Below are 20,505 nucleotides of genomic sequence, written 5' to 3'. Positions count from 1 at the left end.
TTACGAACTCTGTCTACCTGGGATATGCTGCAGCAATGCACTACCATTACTAACATTGCCGGTCACTACCACAACTATACCCACAACTATAGACACTCACTACCACAACTATAGATACTCACTACCACAACTATAGATACTCACTAACACAACTATACCCACAACTATAGACACTCACTACCACAACTATAGACACTCACTAACACAACTATACCCACAACTATAGACACTCACTACCACAACTATAGACACTCACTACCACAACTATAGACACTCACTACCACAACTATACCCAAAACTATAGACACTCACTACCACAACTATAGACACTCACTAACACAACTATACCCACAACCATAGACACTCACTACCACAACTATAGACACTCACTACCACAACTATAGACACTCACTAACACAACTATAGATACTCACTACCACAACTATAGACACTCACTACCACAACTATAGACACTCACTACCACAACTATAGACACTCACTAACACAACTATACCCACAACTATAGACACTCACTACCACAACTATAGACACTCACTAACACAACTATACCCACAACTATAGACACTCACTACCACAACTATAGATACTCACTACCACAACTATAGACACTCACTACCACAACTATAGACACTCACTACCACAACTATAGATACTCACTACCACAACTATAGACACTCACTAACACAACTATACCCACAACTATAGACACTCACTAACACAACTATAGACACTCACTAACACAACTATAGATACTCACTACCACAACTATAGACACTCACTAACACAACTATACCCACAACTATAGACACTCACTACCACAACTATAGATACTCACTACCACAACTATAGACACTCACTAACACAAGTATACCCACAACTATAGACACTCACTACCACAACTATAGACACTCACTACCACAACTATAGATACTCACTACCACAACTATAGACACTCACAAACACAACTATAGACACTCACTACCACAACTATAGACACTCACTACCACAACTATAGACACTCACTACCACAACTATAGACACTCACTAACACAACTATAGACACTCACTACCACAACTATACCCACAACTATAGACACTCACTACCACAACTATACCCACAACTATAGACACTCACTACCACAACTATACCCACAACTATAGACACTCACTACCACAACTATAGACACTCACTAACACAACTATAGACACTCACTACCACAACTATAGACACTCACTACCACAACTATACCCACAACTATAGACACTCACTACCACAACTATACCCACAACTATAGACACTCACTACCACAACTATACCCACAACTATAGACACTCACTACCACAACTATAGACACTCACTAACACAACTATAGACACTCACTACCACAACTATAGACACTCACTAACACAACTATAGACACTCACTACCACAACTATACCCACAACTATAGACACTCACTACCACAACTATACCCACAACTATAGACACTCACTACCACAACTATACCCACAACTATAGACACTCACTACCACAACTATAGACACTCACTAACACAACTATAGACACTCACTACCACAACTATAGACACTCACTACCACAACTATACCCACAACTATAGACACTCACTACCACAACTATAGATACTCACTACCACAACTATAGATACTCACTACCACAACTATAGATACTCACTACCACAACTATAGATACTCACTACCACAACTATAGATACTCACTACCACAACTATAGATACTCACTACCACAACTATAGACACTCACTACCACAACTATAGATACTCACTACCACAACTATAGATACTCACTACCACAACTATAGATACTCACTACCACAACTATAGATAATCACTACCACAACTATAGACACTCACTACCACAACTATAGATACTCACTACCACAACTATAGACACTCACTACCACAACTATAGATACTCACTACCACAACTATAGATACTCACTACCACAACTATAGATACTCACTAACACAACTATACCCACAACTATAGACACTCACTACCACAACTATAGACACTCACTACCACAACTATAGACACTCACTACCACAACTATAGATACTCACTACCACAACTATAGATACTCACTAACACAACTATACCCACAACTATAGACACTCACTACCACAACTATAGATACTCACTACCACAACTATAGATACTCACTACCACAACTATAGACACTCACTACCACAACTATAGACACTCACTACCACAACTATAGATACTCACTACCACAACTATAGATACTCACTACCACAACTATAGATACTCACTACCACAACTATAGATACTCACTAACACAACTATAGACACTCACTACCACAACTATAGATACTCACTACCACAACTATAGATACTCACTACCACAACTATACCCACAACTATAGACACTCACTACCACAACTATAGACACTCACTACCACAACTATACCCACAACTTTAGACACTCACTACCACAACTATACCCACAACTATAGACACTCACTACCACAACTATACCCACAACTATAGACACTCACTAACACAACTATAGACACTCACTAACACAACTATAGACACTCACTACCACAACTATACCCACAACTATAGACACTCACTACCACAACTATAGATACTCACTACCACAACTATAGATACTCACTAACACAACTATACCCACAACTATAGACACTCACTACCACAACTATAGATACTCACTACCACAACTATAGATACTCACTACCACAACTATACCCACAACTATAGACACTCACTACCACAACTATAGACACTCACTACCACAACTATACCCACAACTATAGACACTCACTACCACAACTATAGACACTCACTACCACAACTATAGACACTCACTAACACAACTATAGATACTCACTACCACAACTATAGACACTCACTAACACAACTATAGACACTCTCTAACACAACTATAGATACTCACTACCACAACTATAGACACTCACTACCACAACTATAGACACTCACTACCACAACTATACCCACAACTATAGACACTCACTACCACAACTATAGACACTCACTACCACAACTATAGACACTCACTACCACAACTATACCCACAACTATAGACACTCACTACCACAACTATAGACACTGACTACCACAACTATACCCACAACTATAGACACTCACTACCACAACTATAGACACTCACTACCACAACTATACCTCACAACTATAGACACTCACTACCACAACTATAGACAACTATAGACACTCACTAACACAACTATAGACACTCACTACCACAACTATAGACACTCACTACACAACAACTATACCCACAACTATAGATACTCACTACCACAACTATACCCACAACTATAGACACTCACTACCACAACTATACCCACAACTATAGACACTCACTACCACAACTATAGACACTCACTAACACAACTATAGACACTCACTACCACAACTATAGACACTCACTACCACAACTATACCCACAACTATAGATACTCACTACCACAACTATACCCACAACTATAGACACTCACTAACACAACTATAGACACTCACTACCACAACTATAGATACTCACTACCCCAACTATAGACACTAACACAACTATAGACACTCACTACCACAACTATAGACACTCACTACCACAACTATACCCACAACTATAGATACTCACTAACACAACTATAGACACTCACTACCACAACTATAGATACTCACTACCACAACTATAGACACTAACACAACTATAGATACTCACTACCACAACTATAGATACTCACTACCACAACTATACCCACAACTATAGACACTCACTACCACAACTATAGACACTCACTACCACAACTATAGACACTCACTAACACAACTATACCCACAACTATAGACACTCACTACCACAACTATAGACACTCACTACCACAACTATAGACACTCACTACCACAACTATAGACACTCACTAACACAACTATACCCACAACTATAGACACTCACTACCACAACTATAGATACTCACTACCACAACTATAGACACTCACTACCACAACTATAGACACTCACTACCACAACTATAGATACTCACTACCACAACTATAGACACTCACTAACACAACTATACCCACAACTATAGACACTCACTACCACAACTATAGATACTCACTACCACAACTATAGATACTCACTAACACAACTATACCCACAACTATAGACACTCACTACCACAACTATACCCACAACTATAGACACTCACTACCACAACTATACCCACAACTATAGACACTCACTAACACAACTATAGACACTCACTAACACAACTATAGACACTCACTACCACAACTATACCCACAACTATAGACACTCACTACCACAACTATAGATACTCACTACCACAACTATAGATACTCACTAACACAACTATACCCACAACTATAGACACTCACTACCACAACTATAGATACTCACTACCACAACTATAGATACTCACTACCACAACTATACCCACAACTATAGACACTCACTACCACAACTATAGACACTCACTACCACAACTATACCCACAACTATAGACACTCACTACCACAACTATAGACACTCACTACCACAACTATAGACACTCACTAACACAACTATAGATACTCACTACCACAACTATAGACACTCACTAACACAACTATAGACACTCTCTAACACAACTATAGATACTCACTACCACAACTATAGACACTCACTACCACAACTATAGACACTCACTACCACAACTATACCCACAACTATAGACACTCACTACCACAACTATAGACACTCACTACCACAACTATAGACACTCACTACCACAACTATACCCACAACTATAGACACTCACTACCACAACTATAGACACTGAATACCACAACTATACCCACAACTATAGACACTCACTACCACAACTATAGACACTCACTACCACAACTATAGACACTGAATACCACAACTATACCCACAACTATAGACACTCACTAACACAACTATAGACACTCACTAACACAACTATACCCACAACTATAGACACTCACTACCACAACTATACCCACAACTATAGACACTCACTACCACAACTATAGACACTCACTAACACAACTATAGACACTCACTACCACAACTATAGACACTCACTACCACAACTATACCCACAACTATAGATACTCACTACCACAACTATACCCACAACTATAGACACTCACTACCACAACTATACCCACAACTATAGACACTCACTACCACAACTATAGACACTCACTAACACAACTATAGACACTCACTACCACAACTATAGACACTCACTACCACAACTATACCCACAACTATAGATACTCACTACCACAACTATACCCACAACTATAGACACTCACTAACACAACTATAGACACTCACTACCACAACTATAGATACACAACTATAGACACCACAACTATAGACACTAACACAACTATAGACACTCACTACCACAACTATAGACACTCACTAACACAACTATAGACACTCACTACCACAACTATACCCACAACTATAGATACTCACTAACACAACTATAGACACTCACTACCACAACTATAGATACTCACTACCACAACTATAGACACTAACACAACTATAGATACTCACTACCACAACTATAGATACTCACTACCACAACTATACCCACAACTATAGACACTCACTACCACAACTATAGACACTCACTACCACAACTATAGACACTCACTAACACAACTATACCCACAACTATAGACACTCACTACCACAACTATAGACACTCACTACCACAACTATAGACACTCACTACCACAACTATAGACACTCACTACCACAACTATAGACACTCACTACCACAACTATAGACACTCACTACCACAACTATAGACACTCACTACCACAACTATAGACACTCACTACCACAACTATAGACAACTAGACACTACTACACAACTATACCACAACTATAGACACTCACTACCACAACTATAGACACTCACTACTATAGACACTCACTACCACAACTATAGACACTCACTACCACAACTATAGACTCACTACCACAACTATAGACACACACACAACTATACCCACAACTATAGACACTCACTACCACAACTATAGACACTCACTACCACAACTATAGACACTCACTACCACAACTATAGACTCACTACCACAACTATAGACACTCACTACCACAACTATAGACACTCACTACACAACTATAGACACTCACTACCACAACTATAGACACTCACTACCACAACTATAGACACTCACTACCACAACTATAGACACTCACTACCACAACTATAGACTCACTACCACAACTATAGACACTCACTACCACAACTATAGACACTCACTAACACAACTATAGATCACTAACACAACTATAGACACTCACCACAACTATAGACACTCACTAACACAACTATAGACACTCACTACCACAACTATAGACACTCACTAACACAACTATAGACACTCAACACAACTATAGACACTCACTACCACAACTATAGACACTCACTAACACAACTATAGACAATCACTACCACAACAATCACTAACACAACTATAGACAACTATAGACACTCAACACAACTATAGACACTCACTAACACAACTATAGACACTCACTACCACAACTATAGACACTCACTACCACAACTATAGACACTCACTAACACAACTATAGACAATCACTACCACAACCTACAGACAACTCACTCACTACCACAACTATAGACACTCACTAACACAACTATAGACAATCACTACCACAACTATACTCACTAACACAACTATAGACACTCACTACCACAACTATAGACACTCACTACCACAACTATAGACACTCACTACCACAACTATAGACACTCACTACCACAACTATAGACACTCACTACCACAACTATAGACACTCACTAACACAACTATAGACACTCACTAACACAACTATACCCACAACTATAGACACTCACTACCACAACTATAGACACTCACTACCACAACTATAGACAATACCACAACTATAGACACCACAACTATAGACAATCACTACCACAACTATAGACACTCACTACCACAACTATAGACACTCACTACCACAACTATAGACACTCACTACCACAACTATAGACACTCACTACCACAACTATAGACACTCACTACACAACTATAGACACTAACACAACTATAGACACTAACACAACACTCACTAACACAACTATAGACACTCTAACACAACTATAGACACTCACTAACACAACTATAGACACTCACTAACACAACTATAGACACTCACTACTCACACAACTATAGACACTCACTAACACAACTATAGACAATCACTAACACAACTATAGACAAACACACTAACACAACTATAGACAATCACTACCACAACTATAGACACTCACTAACACAACTATAGACAATCACTACCACAACTACAGACACTCACTACCACAACTATAGACACTCACTAACACAACTATAGACAATCACTACCACAACTACAGACACTCACTAACACAACTATAGACACTCACTAACACAACTATAATCACTAACACAACTATAGACACTCACTAACACAACTATAGACAATCACTTCCACAACTATAGACACTCACTAACACAACTATAGACAATCACTACCACAACTACAGACACTCACTAACACAACTATAGACACTCACTAACACAACTATAATCACTAACACAACTATAGACACTCACTAACACAACTATAGACAACTATAGACACTCACTACCACAACTATAGACACTCACTACCACAACTATAGACACTAACACAACTATATAGACACTATCACTAACACAACTATAGACACTCACTACCACAACTATAGACACTCACAACTATACCTCACAACTATAGACACTCACTACCACAACTATAGACACTCACTACCACAACTATAGACACTCACTACCACAACTACTCACTACCACAACTATAGACACTAACACAACTATAGACACTAACACAACTATACCCACAACTATAGACACTAACACAACTATAGACACTACCACAACTATAGACACTAACACAACTATAGACACTAACACAACTATAGACACTAACACAACTATACCCACAACTATAGACACTAACACAACTATAGACACTACCACAACTATAGACACAACCACAACTATAGACACTAACACAACTATAGACACTAACACAACTATAGACACTAACACAACTATAGACACTAACACAACTATAGACACTAACACAACTATAGACACTAACACAACTATAGACACTAACACAACTATAGACACTAACACAACTATACCCACAACTATAGACACTCACTACCACAACTATAGACACTCACTACCACAACTATAGACACTAACACAACTATAGACACTAACACAACTATAGACACTCACTACCACAACTATACCCACAACTATAGACACTCACTAACACAACTATAGACACTCACTACCACAACTATAGATACTCACTACCACAACTATAGACACTAACACAACTATAGACACTCACTACCACAACTATAGATACTCACTAACACAACTATACCCACAACTATAGACACTCACTACCACAACTATAGACACTCACTACCACAACTATAGATACTCACTACCACAACTATAGATACTCACTACCACAACTATAGACACTCACTAACACAACTATAGACACTCACTAACACAACTATAGATACTCACTACCACAACTATAGATACTCACTACCACAACTATAGATACTCACTACCACAACTATAGATACTCACTACCACAACTATAGATACTCACTACCACAACTATAGACACTCACTAACACAACTATAGATACTCACTAACACAACTATACCCACAACTATAGACACTCACTACCACAACTATAGACACTCACTACCACAACTATAGACACTCACTACCACAACTATACCCACAACTATAGACACTCACTACCACAACTATAGATACTCACTACCACAACTATAGACACTCACTAACACAACTATACCCACAACTATAGACACTCACTAACACAACTATACCCACAACTATAGATACTCACTAACACAACTATACCCACAACTATAGACACTCACTACCACAACTATAGACACTCACTACCACAACTATAGATACTCACTACCACAACTATAGATACTCACTACCACAACTATAGACACTCACTACCACAACTATAGACACTCACTAACACAACTATAGATACTCACTACCACAACTATAGACACTCACTACCACAACTATAGATACTCACTACCACAACTATAGACACTCACTAACACAACTATACCCACAACTATAGACACTCACTACCACAACTATAGACACTCACTACCACAACTATAGACACTCACTACCACAACTATACCCACAACTATAGACACTCACTACCACAACTATAGATACTCACTACCACAACTATAGACACTCACTAACACAACTATACCCACAACTATAGACACTCACTACCACAACTATAGATACTCACTACCACAACTATAGACACTCACTAACACAACTATACCCACAACTATAGACACTCACTACCACAACTATAGACACTCACTACCACAACTATAGACAACTATACCCACAACTATAGACACTCACTACCACAACTATAGACACTCACTAACACAACTATACCCACAACTATAGACACTCACTACCACAACTATAGATACTCACTACCACAACTATAGACACTCACTACCACAACTATAGACACTCACTACCACAACTATAGACACTACCACAACTATACCCACAACTATAGACACTCACTACCACAACTATAGACACTCACTACCACAACTATAGACACTCACTACCACAACTATAGACACTCACTACCACAACTATAGACACTCACTACCACAACTATAGACACTCACTACCACAACTATACCCACAACTATAGACACTCACTACCACAACTATAGACACTCACTACCACAACTATAGACACTCACTACCACAACTATAGACACTCACTACACAACTATAGACACTCACTACCACAACACTAGACACTCACTACCACAACTATAGACACTCACTACCACAACTATAGACACTCACTAACACAACTATAGACACTCACTACCACAACTATAGACACTACCACAACTATAGACACTCACTACCACAACTATAGACACTCACTACCACAACTATAGACACTATAGACACTACCACAACTATAGACACTCACTACCACAACTATAGACACTCACTACCACAACTATAGACACTACTAGACACTCACTAACACAACTATAGACACTCACTAACACAACTATAGACACTCACTAACACAACTATAGACACTCACTAACACAACTATAGACACTCACTACCACAACTATAGACACTCAACACAACTATAGACACTCACTACCACAACTATAGACACTCACTACACACTATAGACACTCACTACCACAACTATAGACACTCACTAACACAACTATAGACAATCACTACCACAACTATAGACACTAACACAACTACACACAACTATAGACACTCACTAACACAACTATAGACACTCACTAACACAACTATAGACACTCACTAACACAACTATAGACAATCACTACCACAACTATAGACACTCACTACCACAACTATAGACACTCACCACAACTACAGACACTCACTACCACAACTATAGACACTCACTAACACAACTATAGACACTCACTAACACAACTATAGACACTCACTAACACAACTATAGACACTCACTACCACAACTATAGACACTACCACAACTATAGACACTACTACCACAACTATAGACACTAGACACCACAACTATAGACACTCACTACCACAACTATAGACACTCACTAACACAACTATAGACACTCACTACACAACTATAGACACTCACTAACACAACTATAGACACTCACTACCACAACTATAGACACTCACTACACACAACTACTAACACAACTAGACACTCACTACCACAACTATAGACAAACACAACTATAGACACTCACTAACACAACTATAGACACTCACTACCACAACTATAGACACTCACTACCACAACTATAGACACTCACTACCACAACTATAGACACTCACTAACACAACTATAGACACTCACTAACACAACTATAGACACTCACTAACACAACTATAGACACTCACTACCACAACTATAGACACTACCACAACTATAGACACTCACTACCACAACTATAGACACTCACTAACACAACTATAGACAATCACTAACACAACTATAGACAATCACTAACACAACTATAGACAATCACTACCACAACTATAGACAATCACTACCACAACTATAGACACTCACTACCACAACTATAGACACTCACTAACACAACTATAGACAATCACTACCACAACTACAGACACTCACTACCACAACTATAGACACTCACTAACACAACTATAGACACTCACTACCACAACTATAGACACTCACTAACACAACTATAGACAATCACTACCACAACTACAGACACTCACTACCACAACTATAGACACTCACTAACACAACTATAGACACTCACTAACACAACTATAGACACTCACTAACACAACTATAGACACTCACTACCACAACTATAGACACTACCACAACTATAGACACTCACTACCACAACTATAGACACTCACTAACACAACTATAGACACTCACTACCACAACTATAGACACTCACTACACAACAACTACTACCACAACTATCACTACCACAACTATAGACACTCACTACCACAACTATAGACACTCACTACCACAAATATAGACACTCACTAACACAACTATACCCACAACTATAGACACTCACTACCACAACTATAGACACTCACTACCACAACTATAGACACTCACTACCACAACTATAGACACTCACTACCACAACTATAGACACTCACTACCACAACTATGGACACTACCACAACTATAGACACTCACTACCACAACTATAGACACTCACTAACACAACTATAGACACTCACTAACACAACTATAGACACTCACTACCACAACTATAGACACTACCACAACTATAGACACTCACTACCACAACTATAGACACTCACTACCACAACTATAGACACGAACACAACTATAGACACTAACACAACTATAGACACTCACTAACACAACTATAGACACTCACTAACACAACTATAGACAATCACTAACACAACTATAGACAATCACTAACACAACTATAGACAATCACTACCACAACTATAGACAATCACTACCACAACTATAGACACTCACTAACACAACTATAGACAATCACTACCACAACTACAGACACTCACTACCACAACTATAGACACTCACTAACACAACTATAGACAATCACTACCACAACTATAGACACTCACTAACACAACTATAGACAATCACTACCACAACTACAGACACTCACTACCACAACTATAGACACTCACTAACACAACTATAGACACTCACTAACACAACTATAGACACTCACTAACACAACTATAGACAATCACTACCACAACTATAGACACTCACTACCACAACTATAGACACTCACTACCACAACTATAGACACTCACTACCACAACTATAGACACTCACTACCACAACTATAGACACTCACTACCACAACTATAGACACTAACACAACTATAGACACTAACACAACTATACCCACAACTATAGACACTAACACAACTATAGACACTACCACAACTATAGACACTAACACAACTATAGACACTAACACAACTATAGACACTAACACAACTATAGACACTAACACAACTATACCCACAACTATAGACACTCACTACCACAACTATAGACACTCACTACCACAACTATAGACACTAATACAACTATAGACACTAACACAACTATAGACACTAACACAACTATACCCACAACTATAGACACTCACTACCACAACTATAGACACTCACTACCACAACTAGAGACACTAACACAACTATAGACACTAACACAACTATACCCACAACTATAGACACTCACTACCACAACTATAGACACTAACACAACTATAGACACTAACACAACTATAGACACTAACACAACTATAGACACTAACACAACTATAGACACTAACACAACTATACCCACAACTATAGACACTCACTACCACAACTATAGACACTAACACAACTATAGACACTAACACAAGTATAGACATTAACACAACTATACCCACAACTATAGACACTCACTACCACAACTATAGACACTCACTACCACAACTATAGACACTAACACAACTATAGACACTAACACAACTATAGACACTAACACAACTATACCCACAACTATAGACACTCACTACCACAACTATAGACACTCACTACCACAACTATAGACACTCACTACCACAACTATAGACACTCACTACCACAACTATAGACACTAACACAACTATAGACACTAACACAACTATAGACACTAACACAACTATACCCACAACTATAGACACTCACTACCACAACTATAGACACTCACTACCACAACTATAGACACTAACACAACTATAGACACTAACACAACTATAGACACTAACACAACTATAGACACTAACACAACTATAGACACTAACACAACTATAGACACTAACACAACTATACCCACAACTATAGACACTCACTACCACAACTATAGACACTCACTACCACAACTATAGACACTAACACAACTATAGACACTAACACAACTATAGACACTAACACAACTATAGACACTAACACAACTATACCCACAATTATAGACACTCGCTACCACAACTATAGACACTCACTACCACAACTATAGACACTAACACAACTATAGACACTAACACAACTATAGACACTCACTAACACAACTATAGACACTCACTAACACAACTATAGACACTAACACAACTATAGACACTAACACAACTATAGACACTAACACAACTATAGACACTAGCACAACTGTAGACACTAACACAACTATAGACACTAACACAACTATAGACACTAACACAACTATACCCACAACTATAGACACTCACTACCACAACTATAGACACTAACACAACTATAGACACTAACACAACTATAGACACTAACACAACTATAGACACTAACACAACTATACCCACAACTATAGACACTCACTACCACAACTATAGACACTAACACAACTATAGACACTAACACAAGTATAGACATTAACACAACTATACCCACAACTATAGACACTCACTACCACAACTATAGACACTCACTACCACAACTATAGACACTAACACAACTATAGACACTAACACAACTATAGACACTAACACAACTATAGACACTAACACAACTATACCCACAACTATAGACACTCACTACCACAACTATAGACACTCACTACCACAACTATAGACACTCACTACCACAACTATAGACACTCACTACCACAACTATAGACACTCACTACCACAACTATAGACACTAACACAACTATAGACACTAACACAACTATAGACACTAACACAACTATACCCACAACTATAGACACTCACTACCACAACTATAGACACTCACTACCACAACTATAGACACTAACACAACTATAGACACTAACACAACTATAGACACTAACACAACTATAGACACTAACACAACTATAGACAATAACACAACTATACCCACAACTATAGACACTCACTACCACAACTATAGACACTCACTACCACAACTATAGACACTAACACAACTATAGACACTAACACAACTATAGACACTAACACAACTATAGACACTAACACAACTATAGACACTAACACAACTATAGACACTAACACAACTATACCCACAATTATAGACACTCGCTACCACAACTATAGACACTCACTACCACAACTATAGACACTAACACAACTATAGACACTAACACAACTATAGACACTCACTAACACAACTATAGACACTCACTAACACAACTATAGACACTCACTAACACAACTATAGACACTAACACAACTATAGACACTAACACAACTATAGACACTAACACAACTATAGACACTAGCACAACTGTAGACACTAACACAACTATAGACACTAACACAACTATAGACACTAACCCAACTATAGACACTAACACAACTATAGACACTAACACAACTATAGACACTAACACAACTATAGACACTCACTAACACAACTATAGACACTAACACAACTATAGACACTCACTAACACAACTATAGACACTAACACAACTATAGACACTAACACAACTATAGACACTAACACAACTATAGACACTCACTAACACAACTATAGACACTAACACAACTATAGACACTCACTAACACAACTATAGACACTAACACAACTATAGACACTCACTAACACAACTATAGACACTAACACAACTATAGACACTCACTAACACAACTATAGACACTCACTACCACAACTATAGACACTCACTACCACAACTATAGACACTCACTACCACAACTATACCCACAACTATAGACACTCACTACCACAACTATACCCACAACTATAGACACTCACTAACACAACTATAGACACTCACTACCACAACTATAGACACTAACACAACTATAGACACTAACACAACTATAGACACTCACTACCACAACTATAGACACTAACACAACTATAGACACTCACTACCACAACTATAGACACTAACACAACTATAGACACTCACTACCACAACTATAGACACTAACACAACTATAGACACTAGCACAACTATAGACACTAACACAACTACTGGTATCTACAGCTAATGCTAGAAGAAAAATAACTAATTTTCAGTGTTGCGTTTGATGATGGGGTCTGACTATGAGGGACTGGGGACATGGTCAAGTGGTTGTGTACCCTCATGTTTAGGGGGGTGGTGTTACCTGGCGATGCTCCACTCTGGCTCAATGCGCTGGACGGTGGGGTCCTCAATGTAATCAAAGCTCAGGCTCTCCTTGACCTGGGCCCGGTCCACACTCACACTGATCTGGACCGAACCCACCCCAGTCAGGGAGGGAGCAGAGTAACACACGATCTCTGTCATGGTCCGCCTGCAGGGAACACGCACGCACACACACGCACACACAACCACATACCGTCAATGTCTGCGTCTCTTCTTTAGTCATTCTTTCTCCATCCCATGGATCCCTGCACTACCTGCTCACCCCCTGAAACTAGCTCTGTTCATCAGCCACCCTCCATCCTCCTCTTCTCTCATCCTCCCCTCTCTCTCCGCGGTCAGAATCACAGTGGAGAAAACATGGCTAGTAATTAGCCCAGATCTCATTAAAGCTGCCTTGACTCCTCAATCTTACAGTGTTACAATGAAACCTACTCCTTTCTGTTCCACTGCACCGCTTCAAATACATATCGGAAAGGAAAGGGAGAGATAGGAGAGGGTGGGAGCGATGGAGAGAGGTAGGGAGAGATAGGAGAGGGTGGGAGGGATGGAGAGAGGTAGGGAGAGATAGGAGAGGGTGGGAGGGATGGAGAGAGGTAAGGAGAGATAGGAGAGGGTGGGAGGGATGGAGAGAGGTAGGGAGAGATAGGAGAGCGTGGGAGGGATGGAGAGATGTAGGGAGAGATAGGAGAGGGTGGGAGGGATGGAGAGAGGTAGGGAGAGATAGGAGAGGGTGGGAGGGATGGAGAGAGGTATGGAGAGAGGAGAGGGTGGGTGGGAGGGATGGAGAGAGGTAGGGAGACATAGGAGAGGGTGGGTGGGAGGGATGGAGAGAGGTAGAGAGAGATATGAGAGGGTGGGAGGGATGGAGAGAGGTAGGGAGAGATAGGAGAGGGTGGGAGGGAGGGATGGACAGAGGTAGGGAGAGATAGGAGAGGGTGGGAGGGAGGGATGGAGAGAGGTAGGGAGAGATAGGAGAGGGTGGGAGGGATGGAGAGAGGTAGGGAGAGATAGGAGAGGGTGGGAGGGATGGAGAGAGGTGGGGAGAGATAGGAGAGGGTGGGAGGGAGGGATGGAGAGAGGTAGGGAGAGATAGGAGAGGGTGGGAGGGAGGGATGGAGAGAGGTAGGGAGAGATAGGAGAGGGTGGGAGGGAGGGATGGAGAGAGGTAGAGCAGGAAAAAACAGGTAGCGAGAGGAAGGGTGGGAGAGAGAAAGAGAGAACTGAATCTAAGAAAAAGGGTGAAAGAAAAAGGAAGGAAAATCCCAGGCTGGGTGCACAAGGACGTCTGGAGGTTATTATTATTGAGGTTTGATGCAGTGGGTCATCAAACCTTATTAAGCTGTACATACATGTATATACTAAAAAATCTATATAAACGGGACATGTAAAGTGTTGGTCCCATGTTTCATGAGCTGAAATAAAAGATGTCCCAACTTGCTACTACTGGACTGTGATGTGTGGTTGTCTCACCTAGCTATCTTATTAGAAAATAAAAGATGTCCCAACTTGCTACTACTGGACTGTGATGTGTGGTTGTCTCACCTAGCTATCTTATTAGAAAATAAAATAAAAGATGTCCCAACTTTCTACTACTGGACTGTGATGTGTGGTTGTCTCACCTAGCTATCTTATTAGAAAATAAAAGATGTCCCAACTTGCTACTACTGGACTGTGATGTGAGGTTGTCTCACCTAGCTATCTTATTAGAAAATAAAAGATGTCCCAACTTGCTACTACTGGACTGTGATGTGTGGTTGTCTCACCTAGCTATCTTATTAGAAAATAAAAGACAAGATGTCCCAACTTGCTACTACTGGACTGTGATGTGTGGTTGTCTCACCTAGCTATCTGATTAGAAAATAAAATAAAAGAGAGCCGCACACTCTAGGAGCTCAGATGCCAGCACCTCGCCTAAAAAGGTGTGCGTTTCTTTTTCTTCTAGATTCACCTAGCTATCTTAACATGAAATGTAAATGTAGGGGGCTCTCACTTAGAAAAAGATCCAACTGGATAAGACAGCAAAAGTTAGATCATTGATATTTATCTGAGAAAGTCATAATTGTTGAAAACATGACAGGAGAGATCAGAGGAGAGTATTAACAGCATGTATTAAACTACCACAAATGAACCAGTCTGAGGGGGCGAGGTGGGTCTCCCTCTTACCCGTAGAACTCGCACGTTTGGTTCCCAAAGAGGACTGTGACACTGCTGCCAGCGCCAAGGTTCTCCCCCATGATGGATACCTTGCTGCCCCCTGACTCAGGCCCTCTGGTGGGGGACAGGCCCTGTACCGACGGCATCTAGAGGAGGGGGAGGGAAGGAGAGAGAGAGCGCGAGGGAGAGCGATGAGCGACAAGTGAGAAAGAGAACCATTTCTCTGTCACTGTAATGTATTAATCTGTCACACCTCCTGTCCTTCATACATTATTGTCTACTCTACACAGAGCCACAGCAGCAAATAACAGATTTCAACTGAGGTATGCCCAAACTCTGCACTACGAACCCATGTAAAGAGGAAGCAAAAATAAAACCGGGAGCTTTTAGTCCCTCCGAGATCCCACTCATCTTGTGTTGTGTTACTGTGTTCGACATTGTTGAGTTTGTATCCCACCGAACCGTTTAAAAGGCAGTCTGAAAATAACTAGTTTTAACAGGAGCCCGGCCCTGTCTGCCTGCCTGTCATCAGAGAGCACACAGACAGACAGAAAACATCCACACAGACAGACAGAAAACATCCACACAGACAGACAGAAAACATCCACACAGACAGCCTGCTAGAATGGTAACCTAAAACACACTGATAAAACAGAGTACCGACTCTGACACACACACACACACACACACACACACACACACACACACACACACACACACACACACACACACACACACACACACACACACACACACACACACACACACACACACACACACACACACACACACACACACACACACACACACACACACACACACGCACAGACAGACAAAGATGCAAAACACACACTCCATTTCCACTGTTCTTCGTCATACTTCCTGTCTGTATAGCTTTGTAAAACAGGCGGCCACGTGGGACCGTGATTTGTTGTCTACAAAATTGAAGAGAGCTTTTGCTATGTGTAATTTTCTTTCACAGTGCTGTAATATTAGGGAATTGCAGGTATAGTACTGTAGTACCCACACACACAAACAGTGCTGCGATGATGTCAGTACTACCTGAGCGGCAACATGAATTATGGGTGACAAAAGTGTCAGTACACACACACAAACGTCACACACTGTTCCTGGCCCAGTGCTGTACAATTCATTGGACAGGCTAAAGCGGTACTCTCTGGAAACAGTGCAAGTAATTACTAGCCGTTGTTAATTGTTAAGGGGTAGCTAATTGGGAGTGTGTGAATGGGAGTGTTGATTATCAGTTAGCTGCAGGCTAGCTTTAGTATGGGTGAGATACAGGTGTGGAGCATAGCTGCTTTCTCCCCATTTATTCTATTATCAACACCTATTATCCATTTATTAACTGCTGATTTCCCTGGGAACTTCTGTGGCAATCATTAGGCTATGCAGTATTTCAACAATCACTAGGCTATGTAGTATTTCAACAATCATTAGGCTATGCAGTATTTCAACAATCATTAGGCTATGCAGTATTTCAACAATCACTAGGCTATGCAGTATTTCAACAATCACTAGGCTATGCAGTATTTCAACAATCACTAGGCTATGCAGTATTTCAACAATCATTAGGCTATGCAGTATTTCAACAATCATTAGGCTATGCAGTATTTCAACAATCACTAGGCTATGCAGTATTTCAACAATCATTAGGCTATGCAGTATTTCAACAATCACTTGGCTATGCAGTATTTCAACAATCACTAGGCTATGCAGTATTTCAACAATCACTAGGCTATGCAGTATTTCAACAATCATTAGGCTATGCAGTATTTCAACAACCACTAGGCTATGCAGTATTTCAACAATCACTAGGCTATGCATGTCACGCCTTGGTCATTGTATTTTGTGTTTTTGTTATATGTTTGGGTAGGCCAGGGTGTGACATGGGTTTATATGTTGTTTTCGTATTGGGGTTTGTAGTATTTGGGATCGCGGCTATTAGGGGTGTTGTATAGGCTTGGTTGCCTGAGGCTGTTCTCAATCAGAGTCAGGTGATCCTCGTTGTCTCTGATTGGGAACCGTATTTAGGGAGCCATAGTTTCGCTTTGTATTTCGTGGGTGTTTGTTCCTGTCTCTGTGTTGTTTTCACCAGATAGGCTGTAATAAGTTTCACGTTCCGTTCTGTTGTTTTTGTATTTAGTATTCAGTTATTTCATGTACCGCGATTCATTTCATTAAAGTCATGAGTAACCAACACGCTGCATTTCGGTCCGACTCTCTTTCTTCAACAGACGAACGCCGTTACAATGCAGTATTTCAACAATCA

At 40.0% G+C, this 20,505-nt stretch overlaps 1 protein-coding gene across 2 annotated transcripts in view; it reads right to left on the bottom strand.

The window, feature by feature from the left end:
• LOC124032168 (plexin-A2-like) overlaps nt 1-20,505 on the bottom strand; it is a 582,788-nt gene that overhangs the window by 130,732 nt on the left and 431,551 nt on the right. For both annotated transcript variants that reach the window (XM_046344331.1, XM_046344332.1), the window contains exons 15-16: nt 18,225-18,361; nt 16,042-16,209 (exon numbers count right to left, since the gene is read on the bottom strand). In XM_046344331.1, coding sequence (XP_046200287.1) covers nt 16,042-16,209; nt 18,225-18,361 — 305 coding nt within the window. The remainder of the gene's footprint in view (nt 1-16,041; nt 16,210-18,224; nt 18,362-20,505) is intronic.

This window comes from Oncorhynchus gorbuscha, linkage group LG03 (genome assembly GCF_021184085.1).
Source record: "Oncorhynchus gorbuscha isolate QuinsamMale2020 ecotype Even-year linkage group LG03, OgorEven_v1.0, whole genome shotgun sequence".
NCBI lineage: Eukaryota > Metazoa > Chordata > Actinopteri > Salmoniformes > Salmonidae > Oncorhynchus > Oncorhynchus gorbuscha.
The sequence above is the reverse complement of the archived record's forward strand: the minus strand, read 5'-3'. Positions and strand labels throughout refer to the sequence as shown.